At 37.4% G+C, this 14,307-nt stretch overlaps 1 protein-coding gene across 1 annotated transcript in view; it reads right to left on the bottom strand.

Moving 5' to 3' along the window:
- LOC136866433 (2-oxoglutarate dehydrogenase complex component E1) overlaps window positions 1-14,307 on the bottom strand; it is a 250,108-nt gene that overhangs the window by 64,574 nt on the left and 171,227 nt on the right. Inside the window, exon 13 of the mRNA XM_068226528.1 lies at window positions 2,774-2,901. Coding sequence (XP_068082629.1) covers window positions 2,774-2,901 — 128 coding nt within the window. The remainder of the gene's footprint in view (window positions 1-2,773; window positions 2,902-14,307) is intronic.

The raw sequence follows: 14,307 nt of genomic DNA, 5'->3' as shown, positions 1-14,307 counted from the left end.
AAAGCCAGTCGTGTTCACGTCAGTACAGTATCGACACTCGCTACTGCCTATACGTGAACGCGACTGGCTTCACCTCACGACACTGACTCACTGACACTCTCCCGATCAAAGCACTATCAAATGGAAGGCGCCGGAACTATCTTCACCTCCCATGTCTTACCACTGACCTACAGCGCTAATAACGTTAAGCTGCACATCACTGCTACTGACTGCCGCCAGCCGAGATATCTCGTTAGATTCCATTAATTATATCATTTAATTTTGCTCTAAGGTTGGTGTCAAGAGCCGCACAAGACTGATTCAAGAGCCGCATGCAGCTCGCGAGCCTCGTTGTTTCCAGCCCTGTTATAGAGAATGCAGGTGACAATATTAATTATGCTTAACAATGATGTTTCAGTGTACAATCCCTAATAAATAAGAAGTAATAAACAGTAATGTGTGTGTGGTCAGTTACCCGCTACTGTAATGAGTAGACTGTACAGCCAGCTTCTCAACGCCGAGTGTTGGGCAGCAGTAAATGACCTGAAACCCTAAGACAACCAACAGCTTCAGGCAGATGAATTTCCTTAGCTGGCTGGTGTGATGGTCCCCTCAGTCTAGGAAATTACACTGGAACCCATCAAACAGTGCCTGACCCCTGGTTAGAGGCAGCTGAAAAAGGCATCTTTACTCTATGTTATGAGCGGCCTAGTTTAGACTGGTTTAATGCAGATCTCAATGCCACCCTATCCTGTACTAACCTTTTCATTTCTATTTTACTACTACATCCTACATCTACTCTAATTTGTCATGTTCATACCTTGGTTTACCCCTGCTGTTTTTACCACCTACACTTCCCTCAAAACAAAATGAACAAGACCTGGGTATCTTACGATATGCCAATCGTTTTATCTCTTCTTTTTGTCAAATGTTGCCAAATCGTTCTTTCACCAATTTGATTCAGGATCTCCTCATTTGCAATTTGATCTATCCATCTTACCTTCAGCATTCTTCTGTAACACCACATTTCAAAAGCATCTAATCCCTTTCTTTCTGAGCTAGTTATTGTCCATGTTTCACCTCCATACAATGCCACGCCCCAGACGAAAGTCTTCAACATATTTCTAATTCTTATATCAATGTTCAAAGTGAGCAAATTTCTTTTCCTAAGAAAGTCTTCTTGCTTGTGTTGGTCTACATTACTTATCATTACTTATTTAACTATCCAAGTAACAATATTCATCTACCTCCTTTAAGCCTTCATTTCCTAACCTAATATTTCCTGCATCACCAGACTCCATTTGACTGCACTCCATTACCTTTGTTATGGATTTATTTGTATTCATTTTATACTCTTCTCCAAGACTGTGTCCATACCATTCAGCAATTTCTTATGTTACCACAAATTTTGGTTTATTTCAATGGATCTCTTTGGTTAAAGTCTTCCACAATACACTTTATCAGAGAATGGCAAATACCATTTGCAGAGCAGAAATTTTGTTATTGAGTACAGAGTATTGTTAGCATATAAAAGCTAGGTATGCATTGGATCAATTCACTTTACAGAAATCACTGAAAATTATATAAAGGAGGAAAGACAAGGTAATAAGAGAAACATAATGAAAGGAATAGATTTTTAAAATTACTGTTAGAGATTCACTCAGGGGACTTATGGACACCAGTCAATCAGTTTATATTTCATTTTATGGAATTTTGGTACGTAAAACATATAAACTCCAAAAGATGTATCTACTATCATATGCGCTGGTTGCCAAAGATCTGTTTCACAATAAAAACAAAACCGACCATGCTGAATTCGCCCCTACTACCTGGAACACTTCATGTGCTCTACCAGACCAGTGCACCTTAAGAATTCACTATCCCTTCTGAAATGTATTTGAGGTATTTGTTATGTCGTACAAGAGCAAGTCAAGTGGATACCTTGAACACTTTTTAATTTAATTTACTGAGCAAAAGTGGCACATAAATTCATCATTTTTCTACACAGTCTTCATTACATTCAATGCAAGTCCTCCAGTGCTTACAAAATGCAAGGATTCCTTTTGGAAAAAAAATCCTTTGGTTGCCTATGTAGTCACTCTTAAATTGTCTTCATCTTTTATCTTGTAGTGCCTCCTTGAGTGGCCCAAACATGTTGTAACCAATGGAGATGAAATCTGGTTAATATGGTGGATGTGAAAGATACTCAAAATGAAAGGTCTTGGATGGTCACAACTGTTACATGGGCAGTATTGGTCCAAACATTGTCACTCCGCTGCTGTGATAACATATCACCATACTGAATCATCATTGGACAATGAATTTCAATAGGTTTCATAACTTTGCTACTCAAAAACCAAATAACACACCATGCTTTTCTTTTGTGCATTCATGCGGTGCAAAATAAACTGACACTTTGATGAAGTTTGCTTGTTTGCCAAGTACCGTACTTTTACCTAAAGGAAATTCATCAAAGCTCTTATAACAGTACCGGTACTGTCAACGAACAGAACCGTAGTGCAACCATTTTACATTTTACTATCCTAGCATTTTCATGGAGTCAATAGGACTGATCCCAAAAACTAAAATCACACTCTAGCATAAGTGGCAGATATACAAGAGACAAAAATAGAACATGTTAATTTGGAGAATTTCAAACTATAAAAATCAATACAAGGTACATATAAGAATGTCTACAGAAAGGAGAAGATGGAATTACTATGCAAAGAAACTCAATGAAATTAAACAAAGGAAGTCAGCACAAACCACAAAGATGTTAAAAGGAAAAACTTACCAAGAACTCCATATTCAGAAAGTGAGCTGTTACACACTGTGTACGGAGCTTGGTCAGGATATAAGTGGCACAAGGGTCTGTATGTGGCCTTATCTATGGTTTGATGATGAAGTACATGATGGCGTTGGCTGCAACAAATGAGCAACAATAGGTCTAACCTCAGAAATAATAATTTTTTTTTTGCTAGTTGCTTTACGTCGCACCGACACAGATAGGTCTTATGGCGACGATGGGACAGGGAAGGGCTAGGAATGGGAGGGAAGCGGCCGTGGCCTTAATTAAGGTACAGCCCCAGCATTTGCCTGGTGTGAAAATGGGAAACCACGGAAAACCATCTTCAGGGCTGCCGACAGTGGGGTTCGAACCTACTATCTCCCGAATACTGGATACTGGCCGCAATTAAGCGACTGCAGCTATCGAGCTCGGTAGAAATAATAATAATAATAATAATAATAATAATAATAATAATAATAATAATATCAGGTCTCAGCTACCGACATTTGTATCTGATGCCACCTAATCTGCCAGCATGTTAATTTGAATGTCCCATTTACCCTACCACGTTGCAGAGAGACAGATCTCTCTTGTGAACTCTTGACTGATAGATTGAGTGACTAAAATGCAAACTTTTTTTTTTTTTTTTTTTTTTTTTAACAGAGTACAGAAATCTGGACAAGTAATATTAAAGAAGATAACAATTCCTCATAAGGATTTCCACTGATAACTATTAAACACTACAACAGGCAATGAACAATGGTCGGATAAAAAATACACAATGTTAAACAATCGGCTAAATATGCCAGAATTCAACATGTACTGGCATGATATAAGATGTAAACTAAGTTAGGTATTTAAAAGAGAAGTTACAGAAGTAAAACAAATTTTAAAAGAACCACTGGGTTCTTTTTCTCCTTTTGCATTTGTCCTGTGTTCTTAGTATTTTACCACAAGTGATCATTTTATTTATTTACTGGACTTTCTTCTAACCCCACCCTTCGTATATCATAACTGAAGATCTGTCAGGATGGCCCTCAATGAGTGTTGAGCCTGCCCTACTGATGAAGCTAGGAACATCAATATAAAAGATACTGCTACCTTGTCATCCAATTTCTTGGAGTGCAGAAATTACATTTTTATATTTCATAAGTTGTTCTGTTGGTTTTGTTAAAGCCCCAGATCTTCAAACTCAAGACATTCCAAAAGCATTAAGTCCTCATTTCCACTGCTAGATCATCATCTAAAAATAAGTGGACATTTTTCATCTGGTTGCTGAAACAGTGATATTTTGCATGAAGGAGCAGTCAATCCCATACTCAATTCCCAACCTGGATGATCAGGGTCTCCTCTGTCAGAGTTACCATACCTCTAGTTTATAATGCATAACTTAAAGGCGCCAGGAACTTGTACTCACCCATTTTCAGAGGGACGGGATATGCTGGTTTCATAAATAAGTAAGCCTACCAGCTAGAGCATTTCTCACTACTTTTTAGAAACTGCTTTCTGTTGCTTTCTCTTCCAATGCTGGCCTGTCTTTATACCGTACTTATCCTATTATGTGTTCCTATTCATGATCTTATATTTCTACATATGATTTATTTCATTATTTTGTTTAAAAAAACACACATCTTTATATATATATATATAAGGTTCTGGCAAATTTTTATGATCTCCATCCTGCAACAGAGTGGTAATTAATGTGGAATATGGCATGCTTTGATGTTGGTAGCATTTGTATACATGATTTATTAAAAAGAAGCTTGTTGTCACTATTATAGCCTTCCTGTACCAACAGGCACAAACACCAACAATGTTTATGCTGTCTTCCCGTACAGATAAAACACAAGAAAAGTATTTAGTTCATTACGTTCAACTAAAATCAAATCAAATCTTTTTCAAGCAGTGCCATTTCTCCAATGGCTAATCAATTATTTTGGCATGGATGCCGACAATATTTATTGTAGGTGTATTAATACTTGTTTTACATTTATTATATTATCCAGCTCCTTGGCTCAATAGTCAGCATAGTGGCATTCTCTTTACCGTACAGCGAACATCGCCTCATGACAAATCCAATCAAGATGGTCGATAGGGCACAGAATTCGATGAATGTGACGTGAAAGTTCGACTCACAGGTACTTCTGTATCAGTGGATGAGGTCTCGTGTATCTGCTCATGGTATGACTGCTGTTGAAACATGATAAAGAATTCAGTAACCAGTTACTTGTGTTTATGCAAACATGGATGATGCCACTTTAATATCAATGGTTCTAAACTTTGAAGAAATCTACAGTGTGGTGAACTCTCTTACTTCTGAATTTTTTCCTCTTTATATTGTGAATCCAGTACTGGTAACACTTTCTTCCATCATGATACAAGCAAAAACTACAACTTCCATCTTGCTATACAAAGGGAACTGAATGAGCACAACATTACACGTACAAGCGCACTGCAGTAATGAATGGAATGATGGCACTAACACTGCCAAGACTATTATGGACTGATGCTTGCCTTGTGTGACGAGCTAATGGACACACTCCACAGATTTTCTTCAATCACTCTATTCCATCTAATGCACATGATGGGATCTAGTGAAAGCTTAGCTTATAATTCCAACAGATCCATCAGCTTTGTTAACTTCATAAAAAAGAAAACATACCAGAAATAAAAATCCAGAGTGCACAGCAGAGATGCCAACTATTACAGATTGTCCGTAATTATTACGGATTTTGCCTCACCATAACGGGATTAAGGTTTACGGGGAAATTATTACGGAAAAGTAATATTATCCCGAAGATAAGTTTCTGTGGGGAAAAAAATTGAAAGAAGAAACATGTTCAATTCTTTCTAGCATTACTGCTCAATCCTCCTCGTTTCAATGCTTACGAGTTTGCAATTAAACTTATTCGATCGTCAGTTCCTTTTGCTACCCACAAGTGTTGTGAAATTCATTGTGAATGAAGCAGCTCTACTCTACTCTTTTTCACTACAGAACCTTAAGTAATGTTGTATTTGCCATATTGTATAAGTGTATCTCACAGTAAATGTCTCTCGGAAGGAGTTTTAAGTTTGTTAAGAAAAATCAAACAGAATTTAGGCCTACATTAAGAACATCTACACTGGAATTGCTTATGGTCTAAAAAACAAAAATATCATCACGGGGGGCAGGGAAGGATGCTTCATGAAAACCTACACCGAAAAGCAGCAGCTGGGTGTGAAATAAGGTACAAAGACTTTTATTACGGTACTAAAGGGTAATGTAGAAGTTCTATTGTGAAATATACTTTAGAACACACTGCTGTCAGGAAGGGCGAAAGTCATGTCATTATCATTAGGAAAGGAGAATTTTTCAGATTTGACTCAATCTTTTTCTAAGGTGGTGTGGGCAATTACTGATAACCCACTTCAAACGCACAGTAAAATGCCTGACAAAATTAGTATGTACATTCATATATATGTTACATACACCGCTTGAAAACCTACTTCCTACAGGAGATCACAACAAAGAATACAGCACTGCAAGATACTTTGCAGACCTACAGTACACTCTCCGACAGACCTCAATACAAAATAAATAAAAATAAATATGAATTTTAAGGAATTAAACAAACTTCATGAAACTTGATGACATCTCTCTGTTTATTTCCATAAAAATTTTCACACCACTATGCTACACAATGGATATCAACAATGAAGAAAAAGAACATGAAAACAGACATACCCAGTAACAAGAGTAAGGAGACATACAAGATCTGCTCAAAAATTAAGCAAATTTTGAAAATAATTCTACAGGGTGTTCACCTGCTGTCTAGCTAACTTTGTCTCTTTCAAAGTACTCCCCTCCTCCATGAATACAATTTTCCCAATGCTGTTTCCACTTGTAAAAGCAGTCCTGGCAAGCAATCCAGGGACCCCGTGCAGAATGCCAGCTTATTCGGTTTTATCTTTTCAATTGATTACAATCGTTATCCTTTCATTGTAAATTAATATTTGGGAAAGAAAAAAAGTATGCCAGGGCTAGCTCAGGTAGTAGAATGGATGGGGAAGCACAGTTATCTTAGTGTGTCAAAAATTCAAGGGGGAAAAAAAAAAAAAAAAATTACGTTCAGTCTACCAAAACTAATTTGAATAAATAAATGTATAAACTATCCGAAAAAGAAAACAATAGTAACAGAATTATACCTGAAAAAAAAAAAAAAAACCAATCTAATTCCAATAGAATGACACTGTTTGTTCTTGAAAGAACATCAAGATTCTATCAAATATATTTAGAAATGCGTAAACATTTATGTTTAATTCTATTAAAATTCTAACAAACATGAATTTTAGAACCTATCTTAATGAAGTCCTCTGCTCTCCATCTAGCATAGAATGAAATATGTTACAATACCAATACTCTTTCGATAGCATTATTCCAGCTGGCTAGTCAGTCCATTGACCTTCCGCCATACCAAGCCCCCTGCCCTGGCTAGGTCAATGACACACTGTAGTTTGCGTTATGTGTTTTATTTTTAGTGCTCCCAATGTTGCTTTTGTTGATATCATTATCATCATATTAAAATTGTTTTGTAAACCAGGCACAGGTTCTAAATGAGCATTTAACGGGTTGTCTATTATACTGGTATTTTTTAATACAAGTTATTTTTTGCTTACATCACCTCTTTTGGAACTGTACATGCACAGCTTTAATTATTATTATTATTATTATTATTATTATTATTATTATTATTATTATTATTCCCGGGTATTTGTGGAACGCAGAGGTGAAAGAAGGTGCTGGGTAGAATGGGTCTATCTATGATATCAAAAATTAAATTAAAACTTTAAAACAAAGGTTATATTTCTTTACAAATCACAAGCTTAACAAATTTTTCACTGAGTGAAAACAAAATCTCAGGTAAAATGCCAATTTTGCTACAAGGGTGGAAAACCCAGAATAGGGAATTTAACAGCTTTGGGCTTCAAGTCCCAGATTTACAAGTTCTGAGTTACCAACTCCAGTTTACAAAATTTACGTCTGCAAAATCTCGATGTTTATACAAGGACAGAAATACCCCAATTTAAGAGCACTTTGCTCCAACAAATTCACAGCCTTCCAGAGGCACCCCTCACTATTACAATCTAATTTAGAAATCACAGAAAAGAGCTCACATGCTCTCCCACTTTAACCCATTTCTTACAGCCCACTTAAGGCAACATTATACTAAACCTTACCATCTCTGGCCTCTCTAGGCACAATTTACAACTTAATGTTTACACAGGGGGTATCAATTACCCAAACTACTGGGCCTTCGTGGAAAGAAGAACAGGTTAAATTACTGGCCCGTGCACAAAATGAATGGAGGCGTACACTTGCACTCCTAGAAAATTAAAACCCTAATTGGGCTCTCGGCCCGATGATGCAGAGGCTAATCCCAAGCTACTGAGGTGACTCGAATGGAGATTAATCTAACACTTTACAGAAAAGAGAAAAAGTTACAAAAACATAGTCACCTCAAATTAAATTGAAGGGGAACTCAAGAGGGTAACGCACTCTCTATCCCCGATTTACAGTTTTAAGAATTTATGAAATTTTACATTAGCCGAAAGAGGGTTTACATTTTAGAAAACAGGAGGTTACATAATTAGAAGTTTGAACCTTCCCCGTGTGTAAGTCTGCAGAGGTAGCTACAGACAAATACGACTGGTGGACATTACCTTGGCTGATGGACTGCCTGGCGAAGAATGAGGCGCCCCGCTTCCTGTCTTAACATACACACTCTTAGAAATACGGCAATCAAAAGACATGGTAGCCTGCAAGGCCGCAGCTTATATACGCGAGGGGAGGGTTCTAGAGGGTTCTGGACTAATCCGGACACACCCTCTCAATTTTATTGGCAGAATCAAAAGTTACACCCAAAAACCAACAAGAAGCCTGTGATAGGCTGAAAAATAATTACAGAAAATTCCTTATTGGCCAGATTCAAAAACTGTCAGAATGAGAAAGAAGTGTTGCAAACCTAGAAATAACAAAATAAATGAAAGTTAAAAAACATAATAACCCAAAACTTCCTTAATTCATTAATTCTTTTACCTTGCACCAGAGTACATTACCTCAGTTTTTTATAATGACATCTATGGAGAAAAGTTCAAACTTCTTGATGTACACCAAAATAAAACAAAATAAACCCAATCAGTTTAGGAAACTTAGACATGAAAAACTTCTAAATTATTCAGTAGTGACATTGTCTGATTAATGTCCCAACTTCATGCAGTAGGTGTTTCACGTTTTGTTTGCTAGATAGAGTTCTTTAAGGTGCTTCTTTTGAATGCGCAGAGACCTCCCGGTACAATTATTATTAGCACAATTTAAACTGTATTTGAAAACTAGCTAGGGATTGTCGCATGAGCATTTACTGGGGCTGGCTAGTTTTAATTTCCTGTTATGTCATTTTTGTTTACATGAACGTCTATTGCGGAACTATTTTCATAGTTTTATTGTTGTTGTTGTTGTTCTTGTGTATTTGGTATTAAATTTATGTTAGTGAAAAATGAAATGGCGTACGGCTTTTAGTGCTGGGAGTGTCCAAAGACATGTTCGGCTCGCCAGGTGCAGGTCTTTCGATTTGATTCCCGTAGGCGACCTGCGCGTCATAATGAGGATGAAATGATGATGAATACGACATGTACACCCAGACCCTGTGCCAGAGAAATTTACCAATGATGGTTAAAATTCCCGACCCTGCCGAGAATCGAACCCGGGACCCCTGTGACCAAAGGCCAGCATGCTAACCATTTAGGCATAAAACCAGACTATGTTAATGATTTGCTTGAGCAAGGTATGACTTCAATTAAAGTGTACATTGCAAGACTTTTTTTTTTTTGCTAGTGGCTTTATGTCGCACTGACACAAATAGGTTATACGGCGACGATGGGATAGGATAGGCCTAGGAGTTGGAAGGAAACAGCCGTGGCCTTAACCTCTTAACATGAAAGCCCGAGTATACTCGGGGTTTTATATATTTATATAAAATAAAATCCCGAGTATACTCGGGAATGTCGCTCATTGGTCGGTACCTAATTTAAAAGCCTGAATATACTCGTTTCTTGTTGTTTCTCAATATTTCCGCCAGATGATTATGGAATTATTACTTTAGGGTCCTATTTTTGCCAACAGATGTCTCTGACTCAACCGTAGTGGATGTCGGTGACTCAGGCAGTTCGTTTTCGTGGCTTTCCAGCGATGTAGCATTGTGTGTTGATCCTTGTTTTAGGGCATTTCACACAGCCACAAACATTTGAACAGTATTGAGTGTCATGTTGTATTACTTGCCATCTGGTTAGTGCTGTGTTATTTATTTTAGAACCCGTAAAAATATCACGAGTATACTCGGGATTTTAAAGCAGGAACTTTTCGGTGGCTTATATTTCATTGTTAAGTTCGAAAAATGTATTTTTATTGTTACCACTGTCATTACTTTTCAATAAATAGCCCATTTCAACAATTAAAAAATTAGGTAAAAAAAAGATCACAATTTTGTAAATAACTGGTATGTTAAGAGGTTAATTAAGGTACAATTTGCTTGGTGTGAAAATGGGAAACCATGGAAAACCATCTTCAGGGCTACTGACAGTGGGATTCAAACCCACTATCTCCTGGATGCAAGCTCACAGCCGCGCGCCTCTAACCGCACGGCCAACTTGCCCGGTACAAGACACTTTTATTGATAAATGATAATCTACCAAAAAAAGGCTGAAGTGGCCAAGATGCTGCATACATTCAGAGAATTTACTACAGATAACAATATCCTAACCTGCATTCAAGACCTTCAAGTCAGAGTAACCCCCTGTGGGATTCATTAAGAGCTAATGCAAAAGGTGTGGAATGTTGTTCATGGTGTTCATAAATTTGCAAAAAGTGTAGAATGTTGTTAATAAATTAGCATTCATTAAATTCAAATTTCAGTAATAAGATTTGTTTTTGAATATATATACATATTATATTAAAACTGCACGATAATTATACTACAAAACATACCATGTCTTGCTTCAGAATCATTTTTATACATTAAGATACAGCGTGTGAAATAATAATCATTTTGAGGTTTTCCGAACATAATCACCAAGAAATTTACTCACGCCATCGAGAAACTTTGTAATACTGACTCCGATTGATATTCAGTTATTTAAGCGTTCTGCTTATATTATGACCACAAACCCAGACGAATGTACCTTTCCTTAGCCATCCGACGTTACTTAAAAAAATACTCTGATTTAATAAATCCTTTCTTACATCAATCTTCTATCCTTCTTTCTTTTACGATCTTTTTAAAAAAGTTTCAACTGGCAATCCTTTTTTTTTTTTTTTCCTTATTTTGCTTAACGTCGCACCGACACAGATATGTCTTATGGTGACGATGGGACAGGAAAGGTCTAGGAAGTGGAAGGAAGCGGCCGTGGCCTTAATTAAGGTACAGCCCCGGCATTTGCCTGGTGTGAAAATGGGAAACCACAGAAAACCATCTTCAGGGCTGCCGACAGTGGGGCTCGAACCCACTATCTCCCGATTACTGGATACTGTATAGATAAGAAAAGTGTTTATCCACCAATCAATTTATAAATTATAAATTATAAATAATACTGGATACTGCCCGCACTTAAGCGACTGCAGCTATAGAGCTGGTCAACTGGCAATCCGGCTTAATAACAAAATATACTTTGATTTCAATATCTTCACCTTTCAAAACTTCTTCCCATTATAAAAGAACTTTCATAATTCGCACAGTTAAACTCCTTGTTGCACCACTTACACAATTCCTTCAACAAATTAAAAGTTTATCCCATTAATTTTCTAAACATCAATTCAGATTAACCATCCACATTCACACTAATAAGCTTTGTAAACAATTTCATATTCTTTTAAAATGTTTGGATCAACAAGTTACATACTTGTAATATCATCCTGCTTGCCACTGATATCTATTAAATTGCCGTATTGTGCATAAGTATCCCTCTTCACGATTCTCCTTTTCTATTACGTTCACTCTGGATTCATCCACTTGTCTTAATATCTTCCCTCACACTAAGATCTATTACAATACAATACAATACAATACAATACAATACAATGGTAGACTTCTACACAATTATCTTGCTTTATCTTTTGAAAATAAGACTTAATTTTTAAAACATCTGCCTTACTTTCTTAAAACAATGACAGTGACACTTGTTCTTATTATCGCTACAAAAATGCACCTTTTTCAAAGAGATACATGGATTAACACTTTCAACACTACCATATTTTAACATGGATCCTGGCTGTGAACTGGGTCTTTTTGCTAAATTTAACGCATTATTATGGAACAGCGAAACATATTACATGCCTAATTTTTGTATCATATGAAGGTGTCAACCGTCCAAAATGAATATGTTAATCAACAAGTGAATATCTGAAGTAATTTAATTATACTAGTCTTATGATAAACATGAAAAAAATAGTAGAGAACAAAATTTACATTGAGGTTATAACAATAAGCTTGCTCAAACAATAAAAAATAATCATTTAATTTGACTACTTAGGCCACAAATAAACACAAATGCAGTGGAATAAAATATTTACCTATTTTAGGAATAGTTCGTTTTCGTATGGTAGTCCTGAAAACATTGGACTATACACAGTCCTTGCACCACCATCTACTCTCTTTTCTGACATGCTTACCACTTTCCTTCTTGCCCCTGTCTGAGCATAGCTTGCAATAACGAGTAGCTTTCACACATATGCAAAATTGTTGCCAAAAACCAATAAATTTTGTGAAGTTTTACTGCAGACCACCGGTGCCACATGGAATTTTCCTTCAGTTTGCCCTGACGTTTCATTGCCGCAATTGTCGTACCTGCATATCTGTTAGTTTCTGTTTTTATATTTTTGATCACATCGTCACTAAAAAATTTTACTGAAACAATCCATTTCATCACTCCCCGCGCAAAACTGAGTAGAACCAGATGCCGACTGGAAGACAGGTGGCTGTAGTTGGTCATCTGTTTCTGACCATTCATCAGCCTGCGTCTCTTCGTCTAAACGAAAAAGATAAACCCAAATTTCTAGGCGAAGTATTTCTATCATTTGTATTCGGAGTAAAATAATACAGCTAAACACTTACGTTCCAAAGTGACGTAATAAATAAAAATCTTACCTGAACTATCGCTTGATATGTTATCCGGTTCGTAAGCAGGGTTGTAATCACTTTCATCCAGCTCTGAACCCGCTTATCCCGATAAAATATCACTATCATTGAGCCGGCGTGAAGACATGTTTACACAGTAACACAGCTGACAGCGTGACAAATTTGGCGCGCGCAGCACACGGCACACCGAGTGCTTCGGTAGAGGTCACGGCAAGGAGAAAATACCCTGTTTATCGTATTTCGAAATTCCCGAAAACTGCTGCATTCTACTGGTCACTAGATGAACTATTACCTCCAACCAAGGGACGGGAACCGTACGTGATACGTGTAGCTGGATATAAACACACGAGAAAATTACGCCCGTATATTATATACGGGCGCCGTCCAGAAGCAGGAAAGCAGCGCGCCCGTATCCCATACGGGCATAGTGTTGAAAGTGTTAAAGGGTGGTTCTGAGGATCTGGGAATTTTTGACAGACTGCACGCAGAGGGTAAAGGTAGGAAGTATCGCTTGATACTTGATACTCCGATGAAGTATCTATAACGTCGGGAGTAGTACAGAGCAGTGTTATAGGAGCACTCCTATTTACGACGTTTATCAACCAACTGCCGAACGAAATTCTAAGTGAATGCAGATTCTTTGCGGATGACTGCATAATATACATAAAAATACAGAATGCTACCGATAATAGGTTATTACTAGCTGATATAAATATACTCCATAAGTGGACAGTCGATAACAAAATGAAAACAAATTATCAAAAATGCAGTCTTATAAGCATGGGAAAGAAACACAGATAAGGGGACTTCTAATATTGTCTTGGATTGGACACACTGGTAGAGAAGGACTCGTGCAAGTACCTTGGAATCCACTTAAAGAGAGATCTAAAATGGTAGACCCACGTAGGAAGTGTCATCTCTAAAGCACACTAGTCCTTGCACTTCGTGATGAGGGTGCTAAAGGGCAGTAGTTCCCAGGCAAAGGTGCAGGGCTATATATCACTCATTAGGCCAGTTCTGGAATATGGAGCAGCAGTATGGGATCCTTACCAAACAGGACTCATTAAGGAACTTGCGATGGTACAGCGAAAGGCTGCAAGATTCGTGCTTAATGATTCCCATCCTAGAAGTAGTGTGACAAGTATGATAGAAAAACTTGGGTGAGGGACACTGGGGACTAGAAGGAAACAAACACAGTTAAGTGCTATATATAATGCTTTTTTCTTGCTAGTTGCTTTACGTCACACCGACACAGATAGGTCTTATGGTGACGATGGGACAAGGAAGGGCTAGGAGTGGGAAGGAAGCGGCCGTGGCCTTAATTAAGGTACAGCCCCAGCATTTGCCAGGTGTGAAATTCTGAAACCACGGAAA

This window comes from Anabrus simplex, chromosome 1 (assembly GCF_040414725.1).
Source record: "Anabrus simplex isolate iqAnaSimp1 chromosome 1, ASM4041472v1, whole genome shotgun sequence".
Lineage (NCBI taxonomy): Eukaryota > Metazoa > Arthropoda > Insecta > Orthoptera > Tettigoniidae > Anabrus > Anabrus simplex.
This window is presented reverse-complemented; position numbering and strand designations above follow the sequence as displayed.